Here is a 23,472-nt window from a genome sequence, read left to right as displayed (position 1 = left end):
CCAGATATACTATCCTCACTGCCTCCCTTCACTCCGCTTGCCCCCCGCCACCCTCCCCTATTCCGCATTGTTCTCCTGGATCAAGTTCACGGAGGTCGGGGCTGGAGAAGGGTAATGGGACCCATGGTCCTGTGTCTCGGGGCAGGTTGAATAGGTCTCTGCCCCTGCATCCCCCCCCCCATACGGGCTCCGTGAATAGGACCCAGATTCCTCTTCTTTTTATTCTTCTGGTTTCTAGTTTCCGTAGACCTGCCCAGCCGTCGTCTGGACTTCCATGTTCACGTCCGTGTTCCCACAATCCCTCACTGCCGCTTCCCGAGCTCCACATGCGACATTCGCCGGCAGACGCACACCAGGAACGCGGCAGCTTTGTGCTCCACACGCACAGGTTTTATGAGATCTCGCTCGCTTCACAAGCCACCAGACACAACGGTTTGGACCAACACCGAGTCCTCTGCTGAACACGCCGTTGCTTTCATCGATATTTTATGACCGCGCTGCTTTCTGTTATCGCTGCTCCTCGCTCTCTTGATTGCGGCACAATTCACCGTATAGTGCGTCTCGCTGCAGTCACATATTATATATATTTTTTATGTTGTTGTTGTCAATCAACACAGTGAGGAAATTGTGTTTTAATGGCATCCCATTAACTTTACCAGCTCATTGTTATATTGCCTGACAAAATCACGACAAATCAGACTTCATCAGAGATTGATGGCCGTCTTCTTAACTATCGAAAGATGCAAGCAAATGCTTCGAATTAGCCAGATGGCGTAGTTGTCAGATTTACAAGAGCTGGGCAATAATTTAAAATGCAATTTTTAAGATCAGTAACTTGCAATACTCGCCAAGGAGGCAAGAACAGAACAAACTGTGATTTTAAGGTGTTACGACAAAGTTTACCAGGCGCCATTTTCTCATGCATCAAGGGGTGAAACAAAGATGATTGCATTGTTCTACATTGAAGGCTTGATTTTTACCAGATATCGCAGTTGGCAGCAGGTGTAAAAAATGGCGGTTCATGGAATGTTTGGAAGAGAAGCGAGCACAAATGAAGTTTGAAGTGATGGAACCTTCAAGCGCTAGTCGACAAAAAACAATGCGAATACCGACTTACAGAAAATGAATCAATCGCTGGGATGATTTGGGAGAAGCCGTCATATCGTTTTGTTCGATCAAACTTGTCCCGCCTTGCTTGCCAATCGCATGTCCAATATGTCCCCGTTTGGCGGAACGTTGCTTTCAAGTGCGGTGAAATAACCCAGACGCAAGGAAATGCCGAGGTTTGTCGTCCACGTCTCCCACTGAGCCGCTCCGATATGAATATTCAATGTGAGGGCGGAGCCTCTCTCTAATTCCATTGGCGGCATGAGGCTCGTCAGTAAAAATTCACGAATGAACCGGGTGATGACATTTCAAGCCGCAGGGTTCAAAGCCTGTGAAAAAATTAGCCGCTCATTGTCGGGGAAAGTACGATAATCTCTTCGGTATATTGACCAGTGTGTTTATTTGACTTTTTCATAGTTGTACTGACCTTTTTTTAAAGGTTAATATTCCCGGTATTCAATTTTAATCACTTTGGCATTCCCCCCGCCCCCAACCCCATTTTTCTTCTCACACTGCAATAATACCATATCAATGGCCTTAATACTGTGAAGATATTGTACCGTGCGCTTTTGATATGATTGCATCCCGATCAGCTTACGCAATCAAGTTTGCACACACAAACTTTTACTTAATCACACCCTTGGTGTCGAATCCGGCTCAGTCGTCCACCAAAGCAGCTTCACTTTCTGAAGTCATGAACGGCTGTGATGTGCGGGAAATGCTCGTCGTCCTTTGTGCGCATCCGAACAATTCCCGACCACATCATTCTACCGCACGTAGCACTCTTGTTCTCTCCAACATAGCGACGCGTGCGCGCGCGCGCACACAGAACGGCAGACCTGTACGCTGTGAATAGCTGGAAGCCGCCAGGTCAGTGAGAGCGGCTGCGTTTGCTCCCAAGCATCTGCTGGCTCAGACGGCGCTTGTTTTACGTCGCCGCTCTGCAGGTCAAACTGCAGCCGCACGGAGACAAATCCCGGGGAGAGCGCTTGTGTATCCGTGCGTGCGCCAACATGCCCCTGTGCTCCTAGCCTTTTCCTAAGCGGGGCTGAGTCTGGTGGGCCAACCCGTGGCTGCGGCAAGATTAATCCTTTCCACACTCTATCAGTCACTAGGCACAGGTTATTAGTGCTGGGACAAAGTGCACACACACACACACACATTGTACACACACACACGCGTACACACAACCCCTTTCACCCCTCTGACTTCACTTTCCACCTTGTCCCCAAAGTTTGCAAAGGTGGCCTTGATGCTGAGAGGCCATTTGTCAAAAGCTTCCATTTGGCTCCTTTTAATAAGGCGACCTGGGCTCTGGGATTACACCCCCCCCACACACACACACACACATCAGACGGCTCTGCACATACTCATACAAGTGAGTGTCAGCTCGTGCACCCCAGGAGACTTATAAAAGTCTCATTAACATGGTCCTCCTCATTGGTTGTGACAGGTTGATCAATTAGACCCCACCCTTCTCTGACCTCAGGGCCTCACCGACTCAAGAGGACCGACACGATGGATCACTGGTCCTACACGCACAGACACACACACACACACACACACGTGCGCACACTCGCACAAGTCGCAGCTCACTTGTTATCTGGTCACAGTGCAGCTTTTTTGTGGCACCCTTTGTCCAGCACCACGGCGGTCGCCGATGTTGCTCGAGCTTTTAAAGGTGGTGGATCAAGAGTGTGACTGACACTTGTTTTGATCTTCTCTGCCTTTTGACCCAAGGACACGCACACACTCAGGTTTTGTCAACCGCATGTGTGTGAGAAACGGAGACAATGTGTGAGAGAAGCGAAACCAAAAGAGAAATGTTCATGGATTCCCTTTTGTGACTGGGTTTGAGAGTGGTCAGCGTACAGTTTTTTTTTTTTTTTTGTTTGTTTTTCCAGCCAGTCGACAGGTTTCGGAATAGGGGTTGAGGGTACTCATGCTCAGACTTCTGCGGCGGTCCGTGAACGCGGTCGTCGGCGGACTTGTGGATGCACCGTAGCTGTGCTCAGTCCCAACTCCAGTCAAGAAAAGCAGAGGTGAGGTGTGGTGTCCGGGACGGCTTCAGAGGCATTAGTCTTCTGTGATTTCGTCCTCTACGTACTCTGATAGTAGAAATTCTAATGAAGAAACTGACCAAAATTTGGGATACTACTGCACCTCAAAAGCAAAACAAACAAAAAAAAAAAATCGGATCTCATTCTGCCATTAAGCATGACGCCGGATGTTTGAAAGTGTTTTCTTTGACCCGCTAACGCTAGCAGCTAGATCTCGCGAGCTCTCGTGCAGCAATGAACTTGATTTTTAAATTCTTAACCTCCTCCAACTTTTATGACGCCACGTCAAACAGTCAACATGAAATTGTTGATTAGCCTCATCGTCGTGGGCACAAACATACACGCCGGCGAGATTTTCGGGGTCATTCCACAAGCTGCTTTCAACAAGAATGGGAGCGAAAAGAGTGCAGGTCCTTTTGGGAGCACCTGGGCTTTTTTTTTTTTTTTTTTTCCCTTAATGATTATTGCCGTTGTTATGATGGTTTTCAATTACAATTCATCGTGGCCTCGCCGCCTCGTTTTGATAAAACAATCGTCGGGAGCTCTTGTTGCCTGCCTCGGGACCCAGAAAGAGGTTAACAGCAGAGTCGTGCCCCGAGAGAGCGACGGCGTCCTAATGATGTCCAACAGCTTAATTGAATATTGGCGTTCTGCGCACGAGGGCTAAATTGCTTCTGTCTGCATCACCTCCGCTGCAGGCTGATTGTTAACCCATTTCCAACGTTTTTGATTCCCCGGGGGATCATTAAATGTGCCTGTTACCACGGTTACCAGCCTTTGTGCTTGCGATGCTTTTTGTGTGTCGGAGCCAAATACTGTGCTACTATTTCGGTTTTAGAAGCCCTTCCTTTATTTGTCTGTTACTTTGACTTTTTTATGGGGGGGGTGGGGGGGTAATTTTAAATCACTCTGTGCCTACAGACGCTTCTGCTTTGTTTCCACGGCAACAAGCTCCAGATGGCATGTGTCAATAAGACATGGCACAGCTCTAAAAATTCTCACTCTTTGACATAATTATTATTATAACGGTCTTCATTTTTTTTTTTTTTTTTTTTTTTTATGAAATACTCCACTTTGCTTCATAAATACAAATCTGCAGTACACACACACACACACACATACGCCGACAGCAGCGGATATATGATACTGGCTGTGTCCGCGCTGCTCAAGGAGCCATCTCCCCCTTTAACTGACTGTGATGTCATTAATCTTGGTGTGGGGGTTTCACAAACGCATTTGCACGGAAGGTGCATTTCACATGCGGACGTCTGACAACGGGGCCATTGTGGCGACGGCCGCGGCACCCTGCTCTGCATTCAGTCAGGACCTTTGGCTCAGCTCCGGATCCACGGCTCATGTCAGGGTTTTATGTTTCATCTCCCACTTGAATGCCTTTATACAGCGCCGAGCACGCGCGAGACCAAAATCATTCTCTTTGTGTGTGTTTTTTCTTTTTCTTTTTTTTTCTTTTTTCATAATAGGGAGTGCAAAAACATGCCTTTCGCCATTTTTCAAAGTTTGCCCTTGTTGCTATTACTCAAGACTAATGTTCCGCTGGTGTCTGGTGTGTGTAGCCAAGCGAGCACGCCAGCTTAGCTCTGATTCACGACTTTCCAAGATTCTTCCCGCCGCAGCAGCGGCCGCCCTATTTCCCTCGCAGAAGCGCTTAGTCCTCCCGGTAATCCATTAGCTCCGATTTGTGCGATTAGTTCTAATTAATCAGTGGAGTCTGTGGCTTCCGCTCCCCTTGCTCCTCGCGTTTAATTTTTAACCTCGTTGCTCCGGCTGTCCACCGAGCGAGCCACTGGAAGCGTGGGCTTCCCAGCTAGCTGCCTTTTGTCTCGCAGCGCACGCACGCTTCTTCCTAGCCAGAGCTGCGACACGCTCCTTTCTTAACCACATCGAAGACGTCTAAATAATTTAGGACGTTCTTTTGAATTTCGGAGCTGCATCGCGATCCCGCCGTCACGTTTTATAAACTTTTTGAGTTTGTCTGCTTGGGCCCTCCCTGTGCTGCAGTAATTATTGATCAGCCATGCGACCCATCCTTCTTTGTCACTGAACTTATTGATGCTGTCGAAGCCCTCGTTTCCCCTTGTGCTTCAGCTATGCATCAGGGCTGCAGCTATTAAATCAGTGGTTCTTAACCTTGTTCGAGGTACGGAACCCAACCAGTTCATATGCACATTCACCGAAACCTTCATTAGTGAAAAATAAAAATATGATTTAAAATGTTTTTTTTTTTTTTTTTTTTTACAAATTCAAGACATAAAAAAAACACATTTATTAAAAACAGAAAAAAAGTAAACACAATTAGTATAATGTATACGTGTTTCAACTGTGCACAAAACGAACCAGGCAATGATGGCCAAGCGGGCATGTCATCACACTTATGTATGCCTGGTTTATTAAAAAGTGATAACGAGGAACGGCCACTGTGTCGGGCTGTCAGCATCAAAGCGTGCAGAGCCATTTAGCTCTTAAGCTCGCGACCCTCATGAGGAGAAGCAGCTCGCATAATGGATGGATGAACTTCAGCACTGCTAGCGCGGAAAGCGCTAAACACTGGCAGCAGGCGCCGTACAATACAATGTCAACGTAATTTTTGTAGCACCTTTAATTGGCAACTGAAAATTATTTAAGGGCAATGTTGTGTTGTTGTCATTGGTAGCACCGGTTTGTGATGGCAATAAATGCTCCAATCACAATCTGGAGGATGTGTCAAGTCAGCCATTACGCCGCCGGGAAGAACTTTAAAATTGAAACATACCAAGGCGTTCATGTCCATGTATTATTGAGTAAGGAGTAAAGTTTATTTTGAAGTTGGCCAACTTACCGCCTTGGCGGCGTGATGCCCTAGCAAGAACAATTCTTGCTGCGGTGAGCTTGACTTCTTCTTCTTGACAGTGTACACGTAAATAAGAGGGCGCTTGAGGCAGGAAAAAAAAATACTGTACCTCAGGTACACAAATTGCTGGTGGACCCGTTTCAGCACGACTTTAAGTGGCTGTCCCAGACAAGTCAAAGAAGAGCAGAGTCCAAATCATGACGTCCTCAGCAAATATCCACTTCTGGTTTGTTGCTTTCATGCAGTCCCCCCCCCCCCCCCCCACCCGTAGTATTGCATGATCATCGATCTTCCTTTGCCTTCTTGTCAGCCCTCTATTGCCATTCCCACTATTGTGATAAATGAAGGCTCAATTTATCAAGCTTCCATCCACTCAGTGTTTCTCTGTCCTCCCGCAACGTTCGTCGAACCGCTGCACACTTTGGATGACTTCATCATTTTCCATCCATCCCGCATTCTCACTCAGCCACGCGGAGGCTCTCTTTGTGTCTGCCAGGGAAGACACAGCTTGTCGCCCCGGAGCTCGCACACTCTGATCCAAGCCGCCGGAGGTGGCCCGGCTGCTGTCAATCAATCCGAGAGCGGGTTGCTGAAGGCCCGGTGAGGATGTGATGTTGACGCTTGACAAGAGCTCCCGACTGTTTAGATATTCCCTCTTTTATTTTGGGAACGTGCCCTTGAATTGTCAGCGCCTTGTGGGATGGAAGCGCGCTCCCTATTCAGTCTGCCGAAACATCATCAACATTAATTTGCTTCTTATCGTGTCTCCGACGCATTTCCACGTATTTGAATTATAATGAATCGACAATGACTCCGGTGTTTGCTGTCGTGATATTGATGCCGACGCTCTCCGTGCGCCTCTTTGCAGGTCTCCGTGGTTCAACGGCTGGGGTTTCAATCTGCCCCGGGGTCAGTCTCTGCTGGATAAATGGAACCTCGTTCCAGAAGGCATCGACATCCTGATGACCCACGGCCCTCCGCTGGGTGAGTCCAATTAACCAATCAGAGCAGCCCCCCTGCCACACACACACACCCCCACACACACACACAAAACACCGTATGTAATGGGTTTGTACCTCATTGCGTGGATGTAAAGCGAAGGCGCCGCAGCTGGGGAAACAGTAGCAGAGCAGTGAACCCTGAACACACTTCATGATTCAATATTTGTGTTGACTTTATGAAAGGAACAAACATGCAGTGTTGATTTTATCACCGCAGACTGATTGTGTTTTCTCTCTGGGTGTTTAGCCCCGCCCCCCACCCCACCCCACCCCCATCCTTTTTTTTTTTTTTTTTCTTGTGTTCTCCATCTGGTTTTATTGAGTGATTTCCTCCCCCCCCCCCCCCCCCTCGCCTATGGAGGGGCTGCGGCAGCCGCCGCCTCTGGGTTTGATTGCGTGGAAACTCCATTTTGTACCACTGTGACAGATGCCACAAGCAAGCAACTGGGTCCGATTTTGGGCGAGGCTCACTAACGAAATAGAAACATCCATGCTCTAAATCATTTAATGGCATATAGAAGTCGTTAAAATGGGGTTTGAGTAACCGCAGAAAGAGAACAAGATGAACACCAAAAACATCAATCGAAACGACAAGAAGGGAAAGGGTGGGGGGCTGGCGGCGGGGGGGGGGGGGGGGTCCTCACTCGGCGATAGTACGAACATGCGAGTTTTCCAAACACCCAAATGTGCATGATCAACTAGTTTTGCGCATCGGGGGAAGAAAACTGCCGTCTTGGCTCTGTCTTAGTTGTTTTGTATTCATGGCCTGCAAATGGTTTGCATGATGACTTTACTCCTGCGTTAGCCTTGACTAATGATAGCCTAGGATCCCTTTCAATTTGCGGACAAATTAAGGAACAACCCTGCACATAACATAAAGTGGAAGGTGACGGTATTGCGCTCCCTTTTAGCTCAAAAATCCGTTTCGTGACTTCTGTTAGTTTTTTTTTGCCTATCCTTATTGTACTTGTGTTTTTTTCCAGATATCATCATCATCGCAAAAAACAAATTGCCATGCCATATCAGAAAGTTGCAAAAATTACTTTATTGAAAACATGTATGCATGGATGGCAGCTTGCGCGATCACCCACATAAAATGATCACTTGTAAGGAAAACGCCAACGTTTGCGTCTGGCAGTGCCTTCTCCATCGCTTTAAAAGCAAGTTTCTCAACAACATCAAAATCGGTCCTCCTCGTATGCTTTGGCCGTGCCCTTTTTATATTCTTCTCATTTGGCCAAATCATTTCATTTCAGACCAAATCAGAACCTTCATGTATGAATAACCATATAATCCAAATTGCCGTGCGTCTGCAGGTTTCCGAGACTGGGTTCCGAAGGAGCTGCAGAGGGTTGGCTGTGTGGAGCTGCTCAACACGGTGCAGAAAAGGGTGCGACCCAAACTCCACGCCTTCGGAGGCATACATGAAGGTAGGCTGCTGCCGGTTTAGCTTCTCGCATAACATGCGGCGACTACCGGCCGCTGTTTCATAAAGTTGTAGCATGAAGAAAGGTGCGCCGTAGCGAGGCGTGAAACGGTTGTGCCCTGGGACAGATTTAACCCTTTCATGCACCCTGTAACCCGGATAACATGATAAGCTGTCCACTGTAGTAGCCGCCGTCCCCGAGAGGGTTCATATTGATTTGGGAAATTCCATGAGGACATTTGACATTGGCTGTGTTTTCGTTTTCCAGGCTACGGCATCATGACGGACGGTTACACAACGTTCATCAACGCCTCCACTTGCACCGTCAGCTTCCAGCCCACCAACCCTCCCATTGTGTTCGATCTGCCCAACCCTTCTAGCTCCTGAGACCTCAGCAAAGTGGGGGCATTCGGCGGGGTATTTGGAAATAACAGTTTGTTTGTTTTTTTTTACTACAAATATTTCAATATAAAAAAAAAGGAAAGAATGTGTCTTTGCAAACTGGTGTTCCTCTCCAAGATGTTGAGAATGTTTGGAGATGTATTGGGATTGACTTAAAGGAGAATATCGGTGTCCTTTTTTTTTAATATTATTTTTGGTGATTGTATTTGCCACCCACAATCAACATGTTTGGCAGATTTTACATCAAGACTTTACCTTCCATTATTATTTTCGGCAATTATAATCCACTTTTTCTTTTTTTCTTTTTTTTTTAAATTGCCCCAACGTCATCCTACAGACTGAACGTTTCATCTCAGAGCTGCAATTTGTTGCTTTTTAATCCCGGGGAGAAAATCCATTTTTGATAAGGGGGGACTCCGCTATTCTCCTTTGCTGGGGGCTTTTGTGATTAAACAATCTTGCTCTTGATAAATATTGGTCAGATCTTGTAAGATAAACGATGCTTTGTGAATTTGTACAATTTCTTTGTTTGGTTTGCCTTGGCCAGACAACGGATGCCATCTATGTTTAACTGTTGTATCATCTATTTTGTGTTTAGTTTTTATTTTTCTTCCGTTTTTCTCGTCAGTTGCGCTTTTCTTATTGGCTGACAGGGACGCTGCCTTAAACTAGCTTTAATGTTCTCAGCTAGAGCTCCACTCTTTCTCTCTGCGAGATCAGAGAGAAGGAGAAAAAAAAAAGAAGAAGAAAAAAAAAGTCCTTATTTATTGTCCAACTCTCCCGCTAGACAACACCGAACGCACGCAGGGACCGAAAGCAATTGAATTACAGCCCAAACGTTGACTTTATATTCCATCCTGTTCAATGACTCCTGTTCTAATTCGGAAAGTTTATGTATTAAAAAAAAGTATTATATATATTCCTGTTGTAAAATTTCTGTACTAAAAGTTGTGTTTAACGGAGGGGAAAAAACATTTTCTTAGTTGGTCTTCTTTGATAGCCCCCCCCCCATCTTGTTCATTTTAGATGAGAGGAAAAGTACAAGTTTCAAAATCGCAATCCATCAGGTGCTTTTTATCTTCAGCAACGCGCCTGCCTAAACATGCTTAAGTTGTCCTTTCAAGTGTCAATCTTTTTTCTTCTTTTTTTGAGTGTGTTTTGTTTTCTTTCTATTTTTGCACTGTGTGTAAATGCAATCTTGCTAGCACAAAAAAATAAATGTTGCCAATAGTAGTTTCGACTTTGCTGCTGTAAATGCTCTCTTCGTGCTCTCTTCCCCTCTCGCTCTCTCTGATTGTATGGAAATGTTAGTCCTCTCTTTTCGGTTCATTGTGATATATTTAGCTGCCTTTATATGCAAATAAAATTGCAGATTTTTACTTATGATACCGTCTGGACTTGAAATGGTACGCAGCCCTTTCTTTCAAATGGCGCCCGCTGACGTGCTGTGCTGGCGTCATGTAGGTCTCAAAGAAGAGAGATTTCTAAATGCCGTTCCCGTTGCACTGTGGAGGGCGGTGCCGTACTTGGGGGGGAAAAAAAAGCACTTTGCGTTTAAAAAGTTAGTTTTGCAAAATGCCACCATTCTGACTGATTTAAATTATTCACTATATTATTAGCATTTAACAGATGCTTTAGTCGTAGATTTGGTTAGAACTTTTGAGACATTTTTTCCTGGAAAAAAAGAACTCATGGAGGTTTCACTCGATGACCCAATGGTGCTTGCAATGTTGCATTTCACGTCGCCTCTGGAGTTATTCTTTTTTTTTTGGGAGGGGGGGGGGGGGGGGAAGACAGCAACAACAACAGAACCAGAGCGGAGCAATAAGGCCTAGATAAAAATCCTCGGAGCTCATTTCTCACATGATTTCATCAGGTTTCCTTCCTTCCCACCTCTCGCCAACATATCTCGTGTCGTCCAAAAATAAAACAGGCTTGACTTGTAAGGCGCCTCTGCCAGCCTTTTTTCCCACCAACCCCCCCCCCCCCCCTCTCTCGTCACCACAACATCAAAGCAGCCCGACCAATTAGCTATTCCCCGAAACAAGAGCGGCAAAGCATGGCCCCGCACCCACCAGACCCCCCGCCCCCCTTCCTCCCCTCATACATTACCATAATCCAGTCTAATCATATTAACACGGGCCGCAGATGAGCAAGGGGGGGGGACATGACTGCATACAGGCACCTCTAGTCTGCATCGAGAGGCTGTCTCTGTAGGCTTGGGGATGTAATAAATACTCGCGTGCGTGCCGTGATCCTTTCGCGGAACTCTTTTCGATCTGTCAACTCAACGCTATGCTGTAGTGTCTGTGTGCGCAGATTAGCGTGAGTGTGAAAATAACGGCGTTGGGAACTCTCTCTTTAAGTAGCTTGAGAATCATTGGGAAGGTCGACTCACTGGGTTCGAGTAAGGAGAACAGGGGCCGGCATTGACAAGACTACAGCCTGCAAAACTTGAGAACCTAGAATAATATGACCGGTGGTAGCAGTGAGAAGGGTTCTTGGTGGCACAGGTCGCTGGCACATCTGACGCACAGTTCTGAAATTTGAGGTTCGAATCTGAGGGTTTTGGGTCTTATGTGAATTTGCCGCGCTGCTATTTCAAAATTCAGAATGGCTCCATCGCAGACACATTTCCCGAAATAGGCAGCTCACAATACTCAGTTGCGTAATTTCTCATTTGATAAGTGGGGTGGCGCTTGTCCTTATCAGGGAAGTCGTTTGGCTTTTTTCGCTGCATTCATATGACAACAAAATAAAATACTGACTTTACATAAGCTTGCATGCTCATTTGTACATCCTCATGACAAGTGTGTCTTCTCTTGAGATTTAAAACCATTTGCCCTAAAACAACCTCAGTTAGATGTTTTGGAAAAACAATGACTTGAGTCACTGAAGGTCACTTCTGTTTGGTAATTAAGTCACACACGCAATTTTAAGCAGGGGAGGAGAAAGCACAATTATTTTCTGTGCAGTCCTCACTAGCGTATTTTCTGGAGGGCTTCATAGTCCAAGGCTTTGTGGCCAGCAGACCGAACAGAAATCATCAAGTTGCTCCACAGACTTCCCGTTTGTTGTAACTGAAGAAGCCCACCACTGTTTTCTAAACCTCACGCTTCAAGATTGAGTTCTGACTGGATCTGACCTGACAGTCGTAGGTCATCAAGCTAAACAGTAGCGGGCATCGGGCGCATCCTTGAGGAGTGCCGGTTCTCAGGGAGACTGTGACGGAGTTGTTCTCGACTCACCCACACTGCCATCTGTTCATGAGGAAATCTAACAGCTAGCCCCAGAGGGGGACGCTAATACCTAAGAAGGATAGGTTGCTCACCAGTCTTGGGGGGATGATCATATTAAAAGCTGGGCTGAAGTCCACACACAGCATTCACGGTTCTTTCGTTTCCAGATGAAGCAGGCTCATGCAGATGAGGGAAGAGACGGCCTACTCTGCGGAGCGGTCGGACCATTAAGCCAACTGAAAGGTATTAAAATGAATGCGAAGGGCTGGGTGACCTTTACTAGCTCCTCATCATGATATGAGTCTGTGCTACTGGGCATTATTGAACCCGGTGATGGTGGGCTTTTTCTAAACTGGTATTATAGTAGCTGTCTGAAAACATACTGGATGAATGGCCCGGTCTTAAAAATGTGTTAAAAATGTCGATTAGTTACCCGGGTCAGATGACCTGCACGTTCCTTTCGCAGTCGCGCAGGAATTGTGACCTACTGCTTTTTGGATGTTGATCCTATGGAGTCGGCCAGACGTCAGCTCCGTTTTATGCCTGAGGGCCTTCTCATCAGAGCAGTGTGTGGACTTCCTTCCCTGAGTGTTGTACGGTGCCTCAAACCACGCAAAAGGATTGTTCGGTTTTTCTCAAAAATCTGTTTCCACTTTACAGGTCGGTAAACCGCTTTGTAATTCATAATGGACTGGGTTCCTTACCACATCCACCTGATGTTTGTGACGTTGTGGAAGAAGCTCTGGACTTTTGGGTTATGGGCTAAGTCGACAGTGCTTGCATTGTTATTTTTCTCAAATAGAATCCACTTTGTCTGCATCTCCAGATTGAAACATAGCATTCCTCGCCCTCAGCATGCTACACGTGTCGCTGTCCATCCGGGGACCTCCATACATGAATTGAAATATGCAGACAGACACGCGGCCCAGTCAGTGCATACAAGGCAGTCCTGTGGAGCTGACATACTCCCCTCAGGCCAGGCTCTCACCTGCTTCATTGTTGGTCTGTCTGTAATCAGCAGGGCTCGGCTCTGTGTGCTGCTATTGCCATCGCACGGATGTGATCTGACGAGCCAAAAGAAGGAAGTTAAGGGCACAATGAACTCTTTTGCTTTGGCCCACATCAGTTCAGTGTCTTTAGTGACTTCTGCAGGCATTTCACAGCTGCAAATTGCATCTGTAACTGTGGCTCTCCTTTCTCCATATACAAGGGTATTACAGTAGCTAATTAATTAAGTATAAACATGTTTAAAAAGTATCACAAAAAAAAACACACACAGCAGTGGTGGCAGCCGGTTAACACGTCGGCCTCACATTGCAGAGGGCATAGGGTGCGATTCTGCCTTCCTGTGTGGTGTTTGCATGTTCTCCCCGTCCGTGGGTTTTCTCCAGGTACTCCGGTTTCCTCCCACATTCCAAAAACATGCAGGGCAGGTTAATGGAACACTGGAAATTGTCCCTGGGTTTGATTAGGAGCGCAAATAGTTGTTGGTCTATGTGTGCCCCGAGATTGGCTGCCAACCAGTTCAGGGTGTACCTCGCCTACTTCCCGGAGACAGTTGGGATAGGCTCCAGCACGCCCACGACCCTCGTGAGGATAAAAGCGGGTCAGAAAACGGATGGAAGGCTACAGCAGCGGTGCCAATGATGAACAAGTATGACACGGGAGTAGTGCAGCAGCATTGACATGGCATTTTTCGACACTGACTGCCCTTCCGTTAGAGATGTCATGTCTCAATCTCAAAGTGAGGATGTTCGCGACTCAGCCAAAAAGCTGTCGGTATTAATTACATTTGGACACTGTTGGAATTCTGCGCCTGATGTTGAGTGTTTGTCAGGTTGGCCTTCACCTGCTGCTCATGAATACTGATCAACACACACCTCTTAGCGGGCACTGTGTGTGCATGTGTGTGCGTGCGTGTGGGTGTGTTGCCAGGTCACCGCATGTAGCATTTAATTGGACTCCATCACACAGCACTTGGATGGCGTCGCTGTAATCTGGAGATCCTTTGGCCCACGCGCTTTCGGTATGGAATAATTGCGCCAAAGACAAGCGCGCAGCGTCGTTCTTCCCACGCTACATCCTTCCTGTGTGATCCTGGCGAATATTAATTTGTTTCATTGTTCTGGATCCATTACGTGGCACGCAAAAGAAATTAACGTTGTCAAATGGAATGCCTGCCCGCACACATAAATGGGGATTTACAGCGCACGTAAAGACATGTGCAAATCAGTCAGCCGTTCGGGTTTAATGTAGTCACTTGCCAGCGTAAAACTTAATTTAATTAAATGGAAAGTTCACCGGCTAACGATGCGGCTTTGCTAATTATTTTTCCGAATTCATTATTCCCGCCGCCGAATGAGTTGACGCCGTCACCTCTCATCGCGTTACGACTTCTAAAGGAGCGCTGATTGTACTTGGAGTGAGTTGACCCCTCGCCCCTCCAACAATATGTGATTATCACGAGTGGATCGGTTGAATTGTGGCAAAGGAGGAGGACTTCCCTCGTGCCTTCACGGCGCCGCCGACAAAGGCGTCGCTTTGACGTTGACTTCCTTCCTCTCTATTTGCTCGCCATTTAGAAAATAGACGTAGTCGCAATCAATGGGCCCCACTCGCTTATGATTCACTCATTTGGAACGTTGTTTTACATGACAGTTTCAATTCCAAAGTAAAATGAGTCTGTTTCTGTTTGGTTTTCCTCTGTCTTTAATTAACTTCGATGTCGTGTTGTAATAGAAGAAAAGGGGTGAAAGGGTAAATGCATTTCACCCTTCAACAATACTTGCCTGTTGAAGCCCGCGGTGGTCGACTATTATTTACTTTTTTTTTTTAATTAATCTGAGATGTGAATCAATTCTCCAGATGATTTTATTTGATTTTTTTCAAAATCCTTCCCAGTTTTTTTCTCTCACACGTCAAATTTTCAAAGCAATCATCAGAGAATGCTAAAAGTGTTCCTTCAAAATGGCACGTATAAGATTTTATGATGGTGACAGTTTGATCCTGGAACAAATTATTCCCACAAAAGCAGTCTCGGTCTTTTATTCTCGCAGCCTCGTGTCGTAAACATGTGAACGTTGGAGATATTTTGATGTTCCTGTGAGATTCTATGATCCAGGTTGTCGCTGTAAATCCTCAACAGGCTCATTGTGGCACAAATAAAAGCTTATGTGATTCTCCTCTTTTGTATTGTCCAGGCATTTTCTATGAAAAAGAAAAAAAATTACATTCCACATGCCACTATATACTGACGGGAATGAAATGGATTTATTGACTAAATGGCTGTTAGCCTATACAGTAGTTTCTGTCTCTTGATTTTGGACTGTCTCCTTTTGGCCAGTTAAAGTTTGCGGGAGAAGTATCTCAGGCCAGACCAGATTACCGTATTTTCCGCACTATAGGGCACACTATATTTTCTGAAAAGGCGACAGCGCGCCTTATAATCCGGTGCGCCTTATATATGAATGAATATGCTGATTTCTTGGACGAAGTATTTTAAATGTTTGTTACAGCTGCAGCGGTTGTGACGGCTCTATATAAATAAAGCTGTATTGTATTGTCTTGCATTCCCTTTAGCGTCGCTCCATCTAGTGGATGCGTAACGCAACTGCAGCCACGATTGTAACTTCTATTCTATGCGCTTTATAATGTGGTGTGCCCGATATGTGAAAACAGTTTTAAAATAGGCCATTCATTATAGGTGCGCCTGATACTCCGAAACGCCTTATAGTGCGGAAAATGCGGTACATTAGATTAGCCGCAATACATTTAATATCATGATCAGAAAATAGTCCGCAACAGTCTTAGACGCCGATAAGTGTAGCAGTCGTTCCAGTAGTAACATTGCCAAAAACATTGCAGTAGCTTTAGATGCGCGTGTCAATCAACGGCTGAATTTTAAGAATGGGCGGAGAAGCAAGAAACGAAGCCGCCCGTTGAGCAGCGCCTGTACACGAGCGGGCAAACAGACTGAGCGAACAGCAGTGCGGCTCAGAGGTCAATACTTCATTAATGTCTGATTAATGTCTTCAAGCGGATTCATTCAGTGGAGCCCTTTCTAACACAGCGCGTGTATTCATAGGACGGAAGGAGGGAGTCCCTCAGCGGGACGTGCTGAGTGCCAGATGGTGGACGCATCATGGCTCCGTCGGCTTGGTGCAGCTCAGCCACCGCCGGTGATGACAACGAACACACGGGATTGGGCAAGAGGTCAGTGGAAGAGGCGCACAGTTTGGGAAATTTCGCTGACAACAAGGTTCCATCATGAGCCGGGGCCTGGAAGATGATCTGGAAATGTTGTACGTCCGTGACAGATGTTGTTCCATACTGCTAGGTTGTTTTCATTGTTTATTTACAGGCGGTCCTCAAGGCGGCAGCGTAATTCAAATTAGTTCATGAGTCACTCAGTAAAGTTGATGACATGAAATATTTGTTAAGACAATCGGTGACATGACAGTAAGTGCAGTGACAGATGGGCAGACCTTCTTGCCACCCAGCAATAAGTTAGGTATGTGAATTATTTTTAATAAAATTTGAATATTTGAAATTTTTTTTGGAAAGAGTACTAAGTGTTGATATGTGCATACATATGTTACAGTTTATTACAGTATGTGGATGGATATATGCATACATAAGTATGTGTATGCAAGTACAAAAACCCTTTCATGCACCCTGTGACCCGAAAATATGATAAGCTGTCCACTGAAGTAACTGCTGTCCCGGAAAGGGTTAAAAGGGTAGAAAATATGAGCTTCGGCTACAGTTTACACCTTTTGGTCTTTGTTTAAATTACATGTGGATTTGGTTTTGGTTTGACCAAAACAACTGAACTAAAAGAAAAAAACAAACTGAAAGTTGCTTTGTCAAGATGAACTCATTCACTCCCAAAGACGTTTTTAAACGTCTTTTCAGACTTGGTCCAGAATATGCTGGTACTGAATGAGTTAATTTAAGTTTGCATGTTCTCCCCGGGCCTGCGTGGGTTTTCTCCGGGTACTCCGGTTTCCTCCCACATTCCAAAAACATGCATGGCAGGCTGATTGAACGCTCTAAATTGTCCCTAGGTGTGAATGTGAGCGTGGATGGTTGTTCGTCTCTGTGTGCCCTGCGATTGGCTGGCAACCGATTCAGGGTGTCCCCCGCCTACTGCCCGAAGACAGCTGGGATGGGCTCCAGCACCCCCCGCGACCCTAGTGAGGATCAAGCGGTTCGGAAAATGGATGGATGGATGGACTAATTTACTGACTTTCAAGAGGTAGAGTTTTGGATGTAATTATTGAGCAAACACTCGTAATCTTGCGGCTGCTTGGTGTCCCATTTGTCGACCGACTCCAACTCAGCACACGTAAAACAGTTCCACAAAAGCCACAACTCGCTTTTCTAGAAAATGTGCATTCCTCCATATCATTAATGGCAACTGGATACACACAGGCTAAAGTATCACACAGAGCAGCCGCTGCAGAGATCTAACAGTGAAAGAGTATCTGTAGAGGCCTTTGCATTTAATCCTGAGGAATTCCTGTGAAACGGTCATTCGGCGCCAGTCTTTCGGACCGGAGCCCAGTGACTCAAAGCCGCTCTGGCGCGCACACACAGTCAGAGGCTCACCCCCCGGACACACTCCACCTGTTGGAGCTGGCACACACGTCACAGTGTTTGCACTCTGAGTTTCGGAGCAGTCACCCGACGTGAAGGGTGGCTTCTCGCTCGCCACCTCTGCCTTCCAGTGACAGACGATGCGCTTCCATCTCATCTCTTAATTGAGTTTGATAACCCCCGTGTTCCTCTTGTTTATCCAGACCGCTTTCTGCTCTCCTCTCCGTGCAGTGAATTGCAATGTGAGTGTCCTTCCAGTGAATAAAGATCATTGCATTACATGCAAAAAAAATTATTCTTCGGAAAGTTTTCCTTCTTCGTACCCATGGTAGCTAAAGCTACTGTGGTATCTTAGGCGGCGTTGGATGCTGCGTTGTCTTGAATAAGAATCTTTGTGTGTGTGTGTGTGTAAACTGTGAAGATTTAACTAAAATCTCAAAATGCGTAATAATTTGGAACACAGCGTACACTGTTGCTCACATGCTGCTCATTCAAATTGCCCGATGGTGTAAATATGTGCGCAGATATTTTTCATGCGAGCGTGTTTCTTTTCACGTTTCTGCGGTAAAAGCAAAATTTTCCCTTTGCGGGACTAATAAAGGTTTCATTTCATTTATGTTCAGGCCCTTGCTTCTCACGCCACATGTTGGGGTTAATCGTCGTCAGCATTTGTGGCTGATTCTTTAAATATTATCCCTTTCCCTCTGCAAACCTTGACACCGAATTAGAATGTGTTGACACGAAAGTCCTCGTGTTGTCAAAAGAAAATATTTACATGCCCTGACATGGCCTTCATTGGGAAAACACTTCTTTTCATAATCATATTAATATCTCCCGGCAGTCCGCTAGGTCATTTGGCTCCTCAAATGCGCACGAATTAGGTTTATTTAAAAAGATCTATTCTCTAAACACAAACCAAGAACATGTTTTATTAATTGGCTTCTCAGTTATATTTACCTGCGAGATGGTGCTCACCCGCGGCGTTTCCTCCCTCTGGGTCCAACTGCGCCGTGGCCTTGAGACCCCAGTTGAATCATTTAATCAACCGTGCTTCCTCATTCTTTTTTTTTTTTTTGTGACAAGCCACGTAGGTGCACGGCCTCTTTTAATTGAATGTCCGTCTTTGTAATTATTGTCTCTCTTTGCACAAAGTGGATATCGGCGGCAGCGCCAATCCCGTTTGAGCAAAGCCGCAGTGCTCATCGGACACGCGCATTGTTGCAGACTTCTCTCGAGCCAAACGTGCGAGACATATCGTGGCTTTGTATTCAGGTAGGTAATTATCATGTCTGCGGTGAATTTGCTCGTTGCAAGATGGGACAAACAGAGGGAAAATATGAATAATTTGTAGCCGTTCTGAATGTGCAGCAAAGGTCAAGTTGCCTTTGCTCGCTGGATAATTAAATATCTGATCATTGGCGGCAGTCTTATCTCCGTCTGAGGAATTTAAAGCATATTTGGGGGAAACGCAAACGGTCAAAGCGGCACTTGTTCCCGTTGCTGTGCAACGCTCTCAATCGTGTGACCACGGTGAGTTGGAGGAAGTCAACTAATTGCTCCGCCTGCTTGCCAACAACAGGTTGCCGCTCTCGCGCTGCCCTCGAAGGACTCGGGTTATAGTTGGCATTCATAACCACGATCTTATTTTTGTGGCTCGTGCTGTTCACAACCATACCTATCATTTAACCCTTTCATGCACCGTGCAACCCGATAACATGATAAACTGTCCGCTATAGTCACCGCGGTTCCCGAAGGGGTTAAACACTGCGATTCCTCAAACATGAAAACTGTTGAGCGGGAATGGTGAGTTGAAGATTTTGAATCCTTCAACTACCCCTTCAAAAATCCACACAGCTGGGCAGCCAGGAGTTTCTAACCCTGAAAAAAATAAAAGTGTGCCTCATCAAACATAATCTACTTACTTCATATTTTCTGCAGCTTATTTCCCAAGCTCAAGAGAGAAAAATCAATCAAGCACTAAGTGTCTGTAAGAGTCATACAAGAACCTGCAATACTGCCCCAAAAATGTGAAGCCTACAACTTGGCTTAAGTGCAATCACAAAAGGTCCCGAGCAAACGTTCATAAACTCGTAAGAAGTGACACAGTTACTCCATAAAAGAGCAAAACCGTATTGCCCAAAAGTGCTATTAATATAATAATAATCATAAAAAATTGAGAATTTCCGTCCACAAGCGTGGCAGGGCTTTTCCGCTGCTTGCCAGAATGTGTACGAGTGTGTGTCCGCGTTCGCGCGCGTGCGTGTCGAGGGACCGCCGTGATAAAACCAGCACATGGTACAACAATCGCAATTACCGCAACGCTGTTCCAACAAAACATCAAGATGAGGCTTATTCGTGCCACCACCTGATCTCAATCATCAGCAACGCCGGCGCAGTTACCCCCATTTTGCTTTTCGTGTCAAAGCCGCACACGATCGCAATCGTTAAGTGTCAAAACAAAAAAGTTATACACAAAAAAAGGGCAATATATTCTTATCCTGCATAAGAAATGATTGAGATGAATCAGCCTGTGATTTAAAAAAAAAAAAAAACATAAAATGGCCAACACTTCCTGCTTAAAGGTTTCTAATCAATGCTCCTTGAAGATTAAAATATGTCAAATCCAGGAAAGATCTTCTAATATGTGATGTTAAAGTGGCTAATGCAGGACAACGTTAAACAGATTAGCGAACGCTCTGAAGGACATTCATCGCTGCCAAATGCCATTAATGGGCCATTTTTGAAAATGTGATTTATGGACGGGGCTTTTGCATGCAAGAAAATATTCAGATTGGCTGGCAATCTTTTTCAACTCTCTTCCAACATCAGAAATATTTGCCCTTCAAGGACTCACTCAAATAAGTGCATCTCGGTAAATTGGAATCTCACAGAAAAGCTTATTTGAGTCATTAAAAAGGTGAACCTCATCAATTATATTGATTCGTTACGCACGGGAAATATTTCTAAATGACCAATTGCCACCCACTTTCGACAATAAAAATAATTTTGCTTTATACTCATGGATAACTACAACTGCATAAATTGCAATACCATTTTAGTTATTTATTCAATAGTTTGATTATTTGGCGGTTGGGAATATGAAGCCTCACATTTGCTCCATGAACCTTTCATGTCCTGTTCATGTGTATGTCCAGCAGGTGGCAGATGAGGGCCTCTCCTCCGGGTCGCACACGTGTCGCTCGAGTTTAAGCAGTTTTCTGTCTTCATATCTCTGTCGGAAAAGACGCAAATTCTTCAAGACGTACCAAGCTTTCATGTCCTCCATTTTCTGATTCCGCCGAGTTGTCGTCGCTTCCCTTCGTAAGTTGTTTTTTGTTGTTAATGTTAAGGTTTCGTGTGGTACATGTTTTGGATTTTTCTTGTCTATTTTATGACAAGCTCTTTCCATTCGTATTTTGTTCCTTGCCTTAGCAAACGTTTTTTTGGTTCACTCATTGTCCAAATCCTTATACTTTGTCGGACTTGCGACCTGTTTTTTTCTGTAAGTAAATATTTTTGTTCATTTTTCCGAATTCACGTTTCTGGAGTCCAATTCTATTCTGTCCATTTTTGTATTTTTTGACTCCACTAGATGGCACTCTCTGTTCAACATTGGGCTAAACGTACACTGGCTTGCTATTTCTTTTCTGTAACATTAAAGCATCAGTGCCATCTAGAGGAATACAAAAATAAATAAATAAAAGGTTCGTGAAGCAAATTTGAAGCTTCATTCTCCTATCACTGGGCGGAACGATCACTCTTGTAGTAGGCCCAGGAAGGAACATTGGGGCTGACGCTACACTGACTTGCCATTTCTTTTCCCTGTAATTAAAGCTTCAGTGCCATCTAGAGGAATTTTTTAAAAAACTGGTTCATCAAGCAAATTTGAAGCTTCATTCTCTTATCACTGGGCGCAACGATCACTCTTGTTGTAGGCCTGGGAGCTCTTGGGGCAGTTTCTGAACCATCTGAATAGATCTCACTCTAACTTTTTTTGCACGTAGAACTACTGTGCATGCTAACTATAATGACGTAAGTGATGAAGGAAGAACAGCAAGAAGATATAAGTTCAAGAATGGTAGTTTGTCGCATTGATGAGAAGGATGGCGGATGTGAGGAGGAATTTCTGGTGCGCCCGCGGCCCTCCAACTGGTTGGTCTTTTCAACGTCTCCTTCGTGTGTTTATCAGTTTGAATAATTTGCACCAACGGGAAGGTGCACTCACGTACAGACGGCAGCTCCTCTTCGATAATTTGACACATGCTTTCATTGAAGTGAACAGCTGCTCGATAACGCTAAGGAGGAATGGGGATTGACTCTGGCATAATTACACAAACCCCTGCATGAATTTGGTCCCAATTAAAGCTAAACATTTAACCCGATGCTAAAGCTAAACGCAGAAGGGCAGATCGATGCTGCGAGGCTTCCCCCCCCCACCCCTCCCTTGAGCAGCCGCCAGTCTTCTCCGAAACAGGGCTACTGCACACGCGATGCAGCTCCTTGAAGATAATTACAGTGAGAGGGGAGCCTCTGCGCTACGGGACTAGTCAGGTGGTGGTGCTGTACCTCAAAGCTCTCCAGAGAAACGTATCGTCGACATTCATTGACTGAGGCATACATGCATACAAACACAGTGTACTATTGTGAAAGTGCTATATAAATCAGCATGTATTGTATTGTATTGTATTGTATTTATCGTCGATGATGTTTATGTCGATTACTCTTTCTCTGGTTAAGATGATGTGCTGCAACCTGAAAACATGCATCTCATTATATAGACATATTGTGAGGTCGACGCGCTAACCACTGGACCACCTGGCCGCCCGATAGATCAATCAAATTACTTATATTGAAATACAGTATATGGGTGCTTTTTACATGTATTTTGTATAAAGTTCAGCTGTTCGGATAAAAACTTGCAGAGCTGGTGTCAGTAAGCCCATTTGTTTATTGGCCGGCTCAAATCCCTCCGACATGAAATTTGTGTGCGTGTGTATGTGTGTGTGTGTGTGTGTGTGTGTGTGTGTGTGAATAAGACGCACCGTTCTTCCCATCTGTCGACACTGCTCTGCAAGAAAAAGCAAGTGCAACTAAAAGGGTGCAAGCCTTCATTTGTTTTTCCCCTGTCACCACCGTACCTCTGAAAGGCAGAATGTGTACATTTGGCTGCAGGAAACTCAATCCTCAACGTGGAGGCACACAGAAAGGCCAGAGAATAAAAGCATCAAGAATGACAGGCTAGAATTACGTTTTCCAAAGAGTGCGAGAACATCTTTGTTCATGAGAACCATTGTTGAAAGCAATTTTCCAATGTTTTTTTTTCGACTCTTGCAACGCTTTCGGATTGAAGTGGCATTCTGAAATGTATCTTTTTGTGATTTGCCGACATCGCTGGCGCATCGATCCACAAATGGAGTAGTCACAAACAAGTCCTGTTGCGGCACCGCCAGCCTATTTTAATAAGGCGTTGACTCATCTGTAGAGCGGACACAGAAAGGATTCTCATCACCAGTCAAGCCATAAATTTGGAGTTACAGTCAGTGTCTTAAGGACATGGAGATGGGCGCACTCGGCCTCCCTTTTGTCTGCCCCATTGACATGTAAATGTCCTCCTGCTATAAGGCATCAGCAGAGCGCAGTGGGAGGAGAAAAAAAAAAGTCCGCTGAATTGAAATGTCAATAGTAATTTTTGGCATGCGAGGGACATCTGAGAGTCAGGGGCTGCCTCCCGGGAGAAATGTAAAAAAGGAGAGAGTGGGGGGGGGGGTGCGCTGGGAGGAAAGAACGTGTG

At 45.4% G+C, this 23,472-nt stretch overlaps 1 protein-coding gene across 2 annotated transcripts in view; it reads left to right on the top strand.

Annotated features, from left to right (window-relative positions):
• mpped2a (metallophosphoesterase domain containing 2a) overlaps positions 1-10,230 on the top strand; it is a 44,389-nt gene extending 34,159 nt beyond the window's left edge. For both annotated transcript variants that reach the window (XM_086107692.1, XM_086107691.1), the window contains exons 5-7: positions 6,884-6,999; positions 8,333-8,446; positions 8,711-10,230. In XM_086107692.1, coding sequence (XP_085963818.1) covers positions 6,884-6,999; positions 8,333-8,446; positions 8,711-8,829 — 349 coding nt within the window. In that variant the 3' untranslated portion in view covers positions 8,830-10,230. The remainder of the gene's footprint in view (positions 1-6,883; positions 7,000-8,332; positions 8,447-8,710) is intronic.
• The last annotated feature ends 13,242 nt before the right edge of the window (positions 10,231-23,472 follow it).

This window comes from Hippocampus guttulatus, chromosome 3 (assembly GCF_054856545.1).
Source record: "Hippocampus guttulatus isolate MCC_2025c chromosome 3, RoL_Hgut_1.0, whole genome shotgun sequence".
NCBI lineage: Eukaryota > Metazoa > Chordata > Actinopteri > Syngnathiformes > Syngnathidae > Hippocampus > Hippocampus guttulatus.
Note: the sequence above shows the minus strand (reverse complement) of the source record. Positions and strands in the feature narration are given on the sequence as shown.